This window comes from Phyllostomus discolor, chromosome 6 (assembly GCF_004126475.2).
Source record: "Phyllostomus discolor isolate MPI-MPIP mPhyDis1 chromosome 6, mPhyDis1.pri.v3, whole genome shotgun sequence".
NCBI lineage: Eukaryota > Metazoa > Chordata > Mammalia > Chiroptera > Phyllostomidae > Phyllostomus > Phyllostomus discolor.
The window spans coordinates 31,572,382-31,585,108 of NC_040908.2; the positions used below are offsets into that span (position 1 = coordinate 31,572,382).

At 37.5% G+C, this 12,727-nt stretch overlaps 1 protein-coding gene across 39 annotated transcripts in view; it reads right to left on the reverse strand.

Annotated features, from left to right (window-relative positions):
* NRXN1 (neurexin 1) overlaps positions 1–12,727 on the reverse strand; it is a 1,086,661-nt gene that overhangs the window by 77,603 nt on the left and 996,331 nt on the right. For 2 of the 39 annotated variants that reach the window (XM_036030065.1, XM_036030064.1), the window contains exon 1: positions 11,452–12,619. The exons of the other annotated variants lie outside the window; for them this stretch is intronic. In XM_036030065.1, the coding sequence (XP_035885958.1) occupies positions 11,452–11,490 (39 nt within the window). In that variant the 5' untranslated portion in view covers positions 11,491–12,619. Of the gene's footprint in view, positions 1–11,451; positions 12,620–12,727 lie in introns of those variants that run through there. 39 annotated transcript variants of the gene reach the window in all.

Below are 12,727 nucleotides of genomic sequence, written 5' to 3' on the forward strand. Positions count from 1 at the left end.
TTAACAAAAATGTCATCCTTTAGAGTAGCTTGTGATTATCCATACACAAAGTATAAGACAACCTGCTATAGAATGAAATCAGGGATGAAGATGAAGACCTATACAATATTTTTTTTAAAGAAAAATACCTCACCCATAAGTTCCTTGGTTTCTGAAATATCTTTTTTTTTTAAAAGATTTTATTTATTTATTTTTAGAGAGGGAAGGGAGGGGGAGAGAGAGAGAGAGAGAGAGAGAAACATTAATGTTCAGTTGCTGGGGGTTATGGCCTGCAACCCAGGAATGTACCCTGGCTGGGAATCGAACTTGGGACACTTTGGTTCCCAGCCTGCACTCAATCCACTGAGCTACACCAGCCAGGGCTAATTTCTGAAATATCTTAACGGGACATGAATCCTTCAACTACAAAAGTATTTCTGAGTACCAGCCAGTCAAAGGCAGGGTTCTTTATTCACCTTTTACCTAACACCATCCTTGCCTTTGAGAAACTCACGATCTCCTCTCCACGTAAAGTTGTGTACTTTCCCAAAGCACTACATAATGACAGAGTTACTATGTTAGTTTCTCCCCAAGGGCATGTAATTTGTAAATCTCCCAAAAGTATCCACACATATGTGGCCTATCCCTTTCTCACAGTGAGCTGCTAGGGATCATTTCTGTTGCCTGGGGAAGAACCTGAAGACATCGTGTGCCCTGGAACTCGAGGAAGCTGGTGGCTGGGGTGCAGAGGAGATGTCACATAGTAAGGAAACAGGTAAAGGAGGCTTAATGAGAGGACAACCTTCACCTCTATCCAGTCCTGGGTTAGCCCAGATGACCACTGTTTCAGGCATTTTATTGCTGCACTGCTTTTGCAAAAATACAACCTGGTCAGCACAGTGGGATGAGCTCTATGAGCAGAAATGCCATGATGTTTGGCTAGGAAGCAGAAATTTCTGGGGCAATAGGACATTGCAGCCTCCTGGAATGCAAACTGCTAGATCAAGCAAGCTAGTGAAGGCAGGGCAGGATTCAAACCTTCAGTGGCCCTAAGCACTGAAAAGACAATGGAGTGGCCCTCTCCAGGCCAGGGCCGAAAGCTCCAGGGAACTGCTTTCACATGGCATTGTCTAGATGGGGCCTACCCACTGAGACCTGCTGTTATACGTGATCAGTGACCTCTGAAGCTGTGTGACAAGAAGAAAGACCTCCACCACGTGTCATTATCACATACACAGGCACTTTTTTAATTATAAAATATGTGTTCCCCATAATATATACAGTTTCCCATAATATGTACTTGGTTGCCTTTTTAATAAATATACCAAGTGTTTTCCAAAAATATTTTTTTGGAACATCAGTTTTTTTTGATAGCTGAAGCACATGTGAATTGATGCATACTTCTTTAAGTAACTAAGAAGTAAAATGAACCAAATTTTGCTAAAAAACATTCTAAAACACAGCATTTGCTTTCCTGACTTTTTAATAAAAGGATGCTGAACATAATTTAATCTTTTTTAAAAAATAATGACAATGGCTTTATTATTATGAATGGTAATTATTCCATGGTGCTATGAGACAGCGGGAAGCTTGGGGATTGTTACTATATATGGAGCTTCTTTTCTATATGTGAAGTGGCCTCACTGCCTTTTTAGTGTTTAAACTTTGAGTAAGCTATTCATAAATTTTCTCTGGCCTTTCTCAATGGCATGATGTTACCTTTTCCTACTACACTTATTGTTGTTAGTCAGCCTGCTTCCATCATCTCCTACCAATCAAGAAAGAGGTTCCCAATGTGCCAACGCTCAGGGAAATTACCTTGCACTGGGGTATTGGACCAAAGGTTGTCAAATGTTAAAATGCTACAATTCACTCTGGGTCTTGTGAAAATGCTGATTTTGATTCAGTAGTTCTGGAATAGGAACTAAAATTCTATGTTTCTGACTAGCACCCAAGTGATATCCCTGCTGCCAGTTCTCGGAACACACTTTGAACAATAAGATATTAGATAATTATGTCATTTTCAGTATTGCATCTAAACTAAAGATAAACTAGTGCTGAGTGAAGGAATAAGTTTTAAACATTTATCGTATAGATTTTAAATTTATCTCCAAATAAGTTTCCTCATGAACATGCCTATCACCTGACCACACCACCCAAACCATCTCTCACTTCTGCATGTTAACATAGAACCTAATTTCTGTCTTTCTTTTATGGAACCTATATCTTTAGAAATTGCTGTTTTTTAGAAATGTCAAGTACTAAATCAGAAGAGGAACGGAGTCTTACATATCTGTGCAGTCATTAAAACTATACCTTGCTCAAAAATGTTTTTTTCAATAAACATAGAGATTAAAGAATTAAGAACTGTAAGTCTCTTCCTATATAAAATCAGCTTCTTTATTATGATAAATAGTCAGAAAGTAAATCTGAGAGAAATGCTTCCTATACCAGAAAAGAACTCAGACAAGTAAAGAGGAAATGAAGCAATATTATAATCCAACACATCCAAGTCAAGTTCTACTAAACTGTTAAGAAAGTCAAGTCTGTTTGTTCTGAGTTCCTCCCTCTTTGTGCCATATATAACCCCTACCTGGTTTGCCCCATCCCATACTCCCACCTCAGAGAACAAACATTCACACACAGGCACAAATCTGAACATACATCATCTGCATATTCTTTAACTTCCAAAACCTTTTCTGAAGAGTTGGGTTAATTTACACTAAAATGCATATGGCTGACTACAGCTTAAAGTGTTATCTCTTACCCCCACCCTAACGGGGGTTTGAATGTTTTAACAGAAATCAAACTCAACATGTAATAGAATGAAGCCATTAAAGAAGACTTTTGGCTTTTAATTATAAAGCAAAAGACAGATTTCAATAGAGACCCTCTCAGAGCCTCTCAGAGCTCCTACCTTCTCCTGAGTAATTGCCAACCCCCAGCTCTCTTGCAAAGATTCTCCGCAGTGATAAACTGCTGCTAGCCTGATATGAGGAACCAATGTGCAGAGAAAATCCCCACTAGGAGTTCGAGCTATAGAACCAGTGAAGGCTAGAGCAGGACAAACACAAAAATCAATTTGGCAGCTCATTTGGATCTACATTGTACTTCTTTCCAAGGGCAGACGGGATTTATTGTCTAGTTGGGAAAAAATAAAACAAAAATCCCAATTTCTATTAAACATCTATGTAATGAAAAGAAATGAAAATTGTCCAACTATAGATGATTCAAACACCTAAGTAACAGCATCAATGAAAGCAGACATCAGCTAGCTTTTGAGTTAATATGATTCAACTCCATTTTATTAACTTAATCTATCATACCAATCTGCAACTTATCCACACCTTTAATTAAATTAGTGTTTACCTCCATGGAATTCTGAATGGAATCAGTAACAAGCACTCAGAAGAAAAAGGTCAGGCATAAAATAGGATGGCCAACATGATTTAGAGAGATTTCTATGAAGCCACTCTATCAATGTATTCCTAAATAATAGAGAATAAGAATAAAATAACTCTAGATGATATTCCACAGAGTCTACAGGTATTTCTCTTAATCACAGAATATTAATGTGATGAAACACACACCAAGGGGCAAGAATCTGCCTTTCCTGACCCCACAGACCGCTCACTGTGAACATGACATTCAGAAATCTGAGCATGAAGCTGAAAAGCAGGACACTGGAGCTACAGTGAATTCTGCGGAATTCTGGCAAAACACACTGCAGACAGCTACAAAATGAAATTCCTACCTTTGCTTTCTTGGTCACTCAGAGGCTGCTCAGTTGTGAAAATCAGACAAAAGAATCTCGATTTCAGATAAAATAAAAGTCATAAAGTTGTTATTTTCTTCCCACAACAAAACAAATTCAACAAGTCAGCACATCTTGCTGAAGATGAAAGAGAGAAGATGTACTTGGCAGTGCCTTACAAATCACAGACCACAGTCCTTATAAGCCCAGGCTTTTGAGTCAAAGGGAACTGGGTTTGAGCGCCGGACCAAGAGGGCATGGCCATGCTATTTAATAGGTCTAACTTCAGCATCCTCATCACAAACTGTGGCGGGTAACATCTACCTTATAGAGAGGTTACCGGATACATGAAATAATATTTATGGATTGTTTAGCAAAATGGCCACTCAATAAACAGTATTTACTACCACTTCCGTGGAAAGCAATTATATTCAAGCATACACTTTATGGTTTCTTTCACCTTGTCTGAAAATTAAGAGGATGAATTAGATGCATACTAAAATTGTATAATCACCTATAATCACCAGAGGCTTAAATATGTAAAGGCTTAGAGGCTACCATAAAAGCGTAAGTTATTATCACAGAGAGATGTATAATGTGATAACAAGATGGACTCTGCAGCCAGATGATCTTCATTCATGTCCCTATTCTACCTCTGCCCACCTGCGTGCTTTGGAAAGTCCCTTGAACTCTCTGCCTCCGTTTCCTCATCTATATTATAGTACAGATAATAATAGTGACATTTATGTATTAGATTGTTGTGAAAATCAAATGTTGGTAGATCGAAATAAAATTTTGCATTTACATAATGGTATACCATGCAGCAGAAAGAAAGAATGAACTCCTACCTTTCACTACAGCATGCATGAAAGTGGAGAGTATTATGCTAAGTGAAATAAGCCAGGTGGTGAAAGACAAATACCATATGATCTCACCTATAACAGGAACCTAATGAACAAAAATAAACTATTGAGCAAAAAAAGAATGGGAAGGGACTAGTCAAAGAACATGTGTGGCAAAGCACACCATGTCCATGGACATGGACTACAGGGTGGGGATTGACTATGGGAGCAGGGGGAGGGAGGCTAGGCAGAGGAGGGTAAAGGGGGAAAATGAGACAACTGTAATAGAATAACAGTAAAAAATTTAAAAAGAATTAGCAAAGAAAAAAGGAAAATAAGACTTTGGAGCATACTAAATTCTATTTAAGTATGAACATACAATCTTTTTTATTATTTGTAATACACATATACTGTTGTCATATACCTTAGAGTGATCAACAGTTTCTGATTCCTGGGGTCCAGGACTTTTTGTAATGCCTTCCCCTTGAGTGTAGAAAGGACCTATGACTGGCTTAAGGCTAGCAAAAAATACCACACTCTTGATTAGGTTACATTATAAAGATTTAGTCTTAGGAGACTGAAGTGACAGACTCCCCCACTGATCTTGAAAAAGCCAGCTGCTATGATGCAAACTGCTTATGGAAAGGGCTCCGTGGCTGGAAACAGCAGGTGGACTCTCGAGCTGAGGGTCTCAGTCCTACGACCACAAAGAACTGAATTCGGCCACCAGTCATGTAAGCTTGGAAGAGAATGCTAAGGAATCAGCCAAGCCAACACAGTGATTGCATTCCTATGAAAGCCTGAGCAGAGTTAAATCTGCGCCTATACTCCTGCTTCATAGAAGCCATGAGATAACAAATGTGTATTGTTTAACCCTCTAAGGTTGTCATAATTTATTATACTGCAATAGAAAAGCAATATGCATACCTCCATGTAAAATTCAGAGAAAAGAGTGAGAAGATATGGGAAAGTTTCCTTTGTCAGTGCCCTGCTATCAGTTTTGTAGTGTTTGATTATGCTAAGCAATGTAGGTCCAGTGTTAGTTCCAGGCTGAACAGGCTTTGCCTGGCCAAATCCATTGGTAAGTCTATTTCAGTAAAATACATGAGGACAGGAAGATCTGGTCTACATTCCCCCTCTAGGCTCCATTTTAGCTCCTGGCCTTCATGGATGGCAAGAGCATTAGGATGTCAGTGATGTTTTTTTTTCCAGCTTTAGATTTCAGTTCATAAATTTTTATACAATGGTATAAACTAAAAAGCCTTTTGGAGAGTGGTAATGGGAGATTGAAATATTTGTTCTTTAATGTAAACGTTTAGTAGGTTTTGCTGACAGAGCTCACCCTGCAGATTACTTGCTTTCTGACTCGTTTCCATCTTCCTTCCCTCATTTGTTTGCTCCTCTCTGTCTGCCATTCCAGAGAAGTAGAAACCTTTCAGAATCACAGCAGAAACAGATAATATTTCCAGTATTCCCTAAGGAGCTATGGGTAAGAAATATTGACCAATTCTATAAAGTACTTCTAGACGTAAAAATGTTATGTTATTCCAGATAGAATATCAAAGATGGGATGTTTTGCTTCCCCTTGACGTAGCAAATGTCCTCTTTCATTTAGAAATATTTCTTGACAAAATCTAGTTGGAGAGCTAGAAATGCATAACTTCAATATAATGTAATAAATATCATTTTGAAGTATAAGAAAAAATCTACAGGGGTATGAAAAGGCATGAGGAATTTGATGAAGGGCAAGTAGAGTACACCTCGAGTAGAAAGTTTACTTTGGTGGGGTGGCTGAGGAAGATTAAAAGGAGATGGAGGAGAGGGAGGCAGGGGCTAGGTCAGAGACGGGGTTGGGGTGCACTTTAAGGAGGGCAGTGACAGGGTCAGATGGGCATTTTAGTTCTGACCCTGGGCATTAGTGAAGATTCGTGTTTCATGGCATTTTATTATAATAAAATATTTACTGTATTCCATAAGCTTTTGTCATTCTGTAATACATTTATTAGTCTCTAAAGCCATATGTAAAAGTTGTCCTGTATCAAAATATGTGGAAAAATATTTGGTATTCTCTGGTGTGGATTTTTATGAGATTTTTTTTGATAGGTAGATTACTTTTCTGTTTAAAGGTTGCTATAGTTTTCTTGAATCTTTTCACTATTCCCCATTTAGGCTATTAGGCACATCAAAATCTTAAGGCTTGCAAAAATGAAGTTTTAACATTAAATCGTGCATTGTTCACTTAGATTTTTTTTCTCTCTGAAAATTCACAGAATTATGCAAAGGCATCTATCTCTTCTTTACCTCCCTTCCCTTCAAATTCATTGCTACATGCATCTAAAGTGCAAATTTAAATAACTTAGAATTTTTCAAGAAAAAGGGAGATGAAAACTATCACTTATATCATTGCTAAAGAGCTGAAAATACTTTCTAAAGTCCACAGATCTGCAGCTTGAAGGGCCGGTTGTGTCGACATGGCACCCTGAGGGCCCCACAGCTGAGAAAACAGTGGGACAGCTTGTCGTCCTACACCCAGGTAGTCAATCATCCACAGCGACCAAAATAATAGTAAATGCTCCATGGAACCACTGTTTTTTTTCTTTGTTCATTCTTGATTTTTTAAATTTATGTATTATTCCTGCTGCAAAGAATAAAATAATAAAGAAATTACCAATCAATAAATCATGTGCTTATCAAGAACCAGACAAAATAAGCCCTATAATATAATCCCCCACTGTGAAAAGATAGCAGGAAATTGGCAGGAAGGAGCCAATATTTTCTACAACCAAATGTTTTGAAGAACAAAAAATATGGTATATTGTGGGGAGCAGAAAAGAAGATTATTGTAAAAGACAAGACAGGCTTTTCTACAAGTGTTAGATCTTGATTCCCAGTATTTGAGAGGATGGGAACGTGCTTTACTTTTGAAATGGCTCTAAGTCTTTTCCCCTTTACCAGCCCTCTCTCTGCTTTTCTTCAGGCCGTTAATAGGATTACCTACTTGGACAACTGTGAGAATCTACTCGCTGGTATCCACGCCTTCAGATTTCATCCTATTGAATCTACCATCTACTCTTCAATGGCATTACCTTTCAAAACCCACAACAAATAACTTCTTGTTAATGCTAAAAACCAAACAAACAACAAAAACCCCACTCTTCCAGAGCTTCCCATCATTAAAGTTTAACTTTTCTTTTGGAGTATCCAATGACTGCAATTGATGTATTATCTAAACCTCAGGTCTAAATTACCCCTATTCTGGGTTCTAATGAACAGGTCCTTTACCAAATTCTGTAATTCTTTAAAACACTGCACATGTTCACAACCACAGGCCTTTGCTCATGCTGGAGCTTCTGCTTAGGTTGCTTTTCCCTTAATTCTTCACCTGAGGAAAACTTACTCCCCATCCAATGATGGTATTTTTTTAAATCACAGTTTGACTTGTAAGTTTTATCGGAATCTATTTTGCACTATAGAGAGCTTCTTAAAAGTATTACTTACCACTAGCAAATGTAAATTAATGTTGAGAGAAGCTGAAATCACACCTTAGTTTTCTTTTTGCCTCATTAGTAACTAGCAGTGTCCTTCTACCTAACAGATCCTTAATGAGTGCTTCCGCACAGGGAACTCCTCCCTCCGCCCCTTCTCATTGACACTCGCCTTCTCCACCATCCACTCAATCAGTGGCCACGTCCTGTTGATTCAGCAGTGTTCCCTTTGCCTACACCACTTTCCCACTGCCATTACCCTAGTTTCCATTCTCATTACCTCCTTCTTGAATTACTGCAATTGTCTCTCTAGCAGTTGCTCAGCTTCCGGTCTCTGCCTTCTTAGATCACCTCACAACCAGCTGGTGAAGTCATTTTTCCAAAGCACAGCTCTACTAATTCCATTCTCTGGCTTGAAAAATATTGATGGCTCTTTAATACCTGTAAGTCCAACCCCTTAGCAGGTTCTCCATCATCTGTGTAAGGGGTTATTATTATGTGCCTTTGCAAACTTGTATGTGCCTATTATGTGCTTTTGCAAACTTTTGTTATATTTCCCTCTCTATGTGTTCCACATACCACCATAATCCTGAAACTTTGCATGAATTTTCTCCCTTCATTTTCTAGGTTGTTCATCTTCTACTTGTTAATATAGCCACCTTTTAAGAAACAGACAAAATGCTGTGTGTCACAACTAGGTACTTTACCCAATATCAGACATTTTTCTTATAGAGCATATTCATTGAATCACTAAAAATGCACAAATGTAATATAGTAATTCCATTTCACTGTTACTTATATACAAAACAATTTGCTTTTGATTAAAAACTCTCTGCAGAGATAAATCATATTTTGCTTGTCTTTGTGTCTAGGGTTGGGCCTTATGCAATACAGGTAACATTCCATAATAGTTTACTAAACTTGTGGGATAAGACAAAAACCTCTTTATAATCAGACCTGTTAACTATTTGAGGGCTAAAACTATTTAGGGAGTGGCTGGATGATCAGTTATGGAGAATACTGAAGGAAATTTCTATACTAGGAAGGTGGTGGAATTATGGGACCAACTTTAACTTTCTCTGCTATCAAGGGAAAAAGAACTGAGTACTTGTAATCTAAATATGAGGTAGAACTGAAACACAAGGGGTCAAGGCAATCCCTCATTTATAACTGTCACAGACGACAATCTGAATTTGTGACTAGCATCTAAAGTTGGGAAGAAGCTCCCTTCTTGTGATACTGAGCCCTTTGACTCGTTGGAATTTAACATTAACTCCAGTTAGATAGTGTCAGAATTGAAATGAATTGCAGGACATCAGTTTTTGTCTGCAGAGAATTGCTTTGTGTGGGAAAAACACACATGTGGTGTCATAAGTGAAATGCTGTAGTGAGGGTATAGTATAGAGAAACAAGAGTTTTCCATTTTAACTTTCTAGCAACTAATTCTGTGCTTTGTTATGAAACTTAAATGCTGAACCTAAGAGGCCCATCAAAGATCTAATGAAAGACTCCTCTTATTTGCTTTTACTTTGTATAACCATCAATAGGCTAATAGTAGAGGTCATTCACAAATGAACATACTTACATTATGTTTTCCCAAGCATCTAAACATCCTCCAAATAATAGAATCAATGTTTTAAAATAACATTGATCAAACATGAGGCTTTCTGGTTGACTTGGAAAAGATGGCATATCTGCTAAACAATTGGAGGGAGGGACAACTTTCTACTTCAGACTTGGAGTTTTCTTTCTGGTCTGCTAATTATACAAAGGACACAAGATTACTCAACACTTTTCCAAAATGAATTTCTTCATAATCAATTAATGCCATAAAATACCTCTCCAACCTAGCAAATCACTGTGAGTCAAAAAGCTCAGGATGGTCTCAATTAATAATCCTATAGTTGCCAATTATTTTTCCCAACAAGTTCAATGAATAACTTAGAGTTTAGTTTAGAGTCTTCACAGAGAATCTTTACAGTCTTTAAACAGCATTGATGACAATAGCCAAATACATTTGGCCTTGGCTCTAACTTTTGCAGACTTCATGAGCTCAGGAAAGTCACCAAGGCCAGGAGAACTACCGTAGTTCTTGGTGATCTCGTGTCACGAGTGGAACTTTGGTGACGTGGACCAAATCTCTGCATAGGAGTTTCTCAATAAAGACTCAAGATTAGGAAGAATCACTAGGATTAGGCTATAAGAACATTAAAGAGGGAGGGCATTCAGAAATCATTAAGCAAGACCCTCCTTCTTTTTTTTAAATAAGAAGATTCATATCAAGTATAGAGTTAATTTGTGACAAAGGTCTTCTGACCCTTGACCCTCTGCTGGCTGTTTCCCCTGCAACACCTGTCTCCAAGCAGATCCACCCTTTTTCTTATAGAGATCTCAGAATCATCAAACAAATTCCAAAAAGCAGGGACTATTTGTTAGTAACAGAAAAATCTTTAGATCTTTAATTTAGAGTCATTAGTAGACTAGGATTGAGTTCAAGTTCTTCAATCTCTTAATTCAGTAAATCATATGAGGACATGCTAATGCAGAGCCCCAAAGCATAAAAAGTAACTGGTTTGAAATTTATTTGCTGGAAGGGAACACCCCACCTTGATTTTAATGAATTTCAGAGCAGATACAAGATATCCTCAGTGGCTTTCATATGAGTTCCCTTCACAAACTTCTTCCTTTAGAAACACAAAAATGCTTTCAGGAATTTTATGCCTGTACAGAGAAAATTGCTATTGCATACAATTAGCATATTTGCTAAGATTTGTCATTACTTTTGGTAATTAAAATTATACAAAGAGAGAGACATATCCAATTCAAGAACATTACACAGTACAGTAATACAAACATAATGGTCGCCTGACAATTATTAAAATACACCAAATTCTTCTTTACAGTAAAAGTATTCACCAGAGTAGCTTCTGAATAAGATCACTGCAGTGCTTTCTATTTAAATGTGTTTCTGCACAGAAAATTATAATTACATTTGCATAACTACTATAATCAATCTAGAATTATGCCTCAATTTTTTTATTCTCCAAATCACTATTCTTTCTAAGACATCAGGAGATCTGAGGCATAATCTGAATTTGTGGACCATAATTTTAATTTGTAATGGGATTAAATATATTTTTGTACCTTCTTTACACGAATCTGTCATTTTAGGGACACATAAGCAATACAATTACATTGTATAATTTGTTTACTTCTCTTTTGAAAAATAGGTTTTAATTTACCAAATCCACTTTTCATAAAAACAAAATAAACACATGAGTAAAAAAAAAAATCCAAAACCACAAAAGGAGAAAACCAAATGATATTTGGGCAAAACAGAGTTCCAGGGAAGTCAAGCATTCATCTCTACATTCAGATGCCCTGTACTTACTGAGATTAGCTGGGATGGCTGAGCTAACTTCTGTCCCATCTTGGAACTACTGGCTACCAAACCCCAAAGATTTCTTTTGAATGTTCCTCTTTATTTCTGATGAATTCAACAGGCTTTCCTGAGACCTGACATTACGAGCATCTGTATTTTTTTTAAATGCAAGTCAGATCAGATGAACACAGTAAGCAGACCTAAAAATATTAAGCTGCAACATGACTTCTAGAGCCATGGACCAGGATGCTATCTCTGTGAGAACTTCCTGTGAGCTCCTTCTTCTGACAAACCAGCTGATAATGTGAGGCTCCCACAGACACCATCTACGTGGCTCTTGTCTCAGGAGGGCAGAGACAGAGGCACGGTGGCCCTCCAGGGCATGAGGTATTCCAAAACCCAGTTTGCCTCTGGTGCTGTTGCATAGCGTATTTGGTTACCAGGCTCAGCTTCTTAAGGGAATCACATCTCTACGGGTCAGACCAGCACAAAATAAATTCGCAATAGCACAGACAATATATATGTCCTAAAAGGCACAATAGGAAGCCACTACAAACAGAAACCTTAAAGCATTTCTCTAGCACGGGATTTCAAAATGATTTCCAAGTGAAAGATGTTAAAACTAACTCAATCTTTCAAACTTTTCTATTTTGGAAGGTTAGGAGCTTTGCAATTGCACAAGGAACTGTTTTAATGACCAATTAATTTAGATTGGCAGGCACACAGGAATAAACATGTTCAGTGTATGGATACCCACAGGATTAGGTATTGACTTTAGGACAGAAATTAAAATAAGCTGAGGACAAACATTAAATCAGCAGTGGAATTTTACCATTACTTAACTGTGTACTCCAGTGTTTGTTTATATGCACAGGTAATGCCTACCTAGAAAAAAAATTGGACCCCAGCAGTTAACTAGACTGATATTTACATAATTTTATAAAAATATGTTTCTGTCTCATTACTTAGAGGCCAGCCAAACTGCCAGCCTTAGAAAGCATAGAGAGCTCTAGGTGTAAGCCCATCTCTATTTGGAAGGTGTATGACTCTAAAATAATGATGGTTTCATGATTCCCTTCCTTTAAACAGGGTGGGAACATGTATTCTAAAGATAGGAATAGTCCAAGATGTAGGCCAAAAACCACAGAGTATTGCAGGTGGGTTGATATTAAGTACTCCTTAATTTTGTTTATACTTGTATTTTTCAACTCTAATTTTATTTACATGCAAATTGAGGTTGAAAAATATTTTTTTAGTCATGATTACAAGCTAACTAAGGCATTAC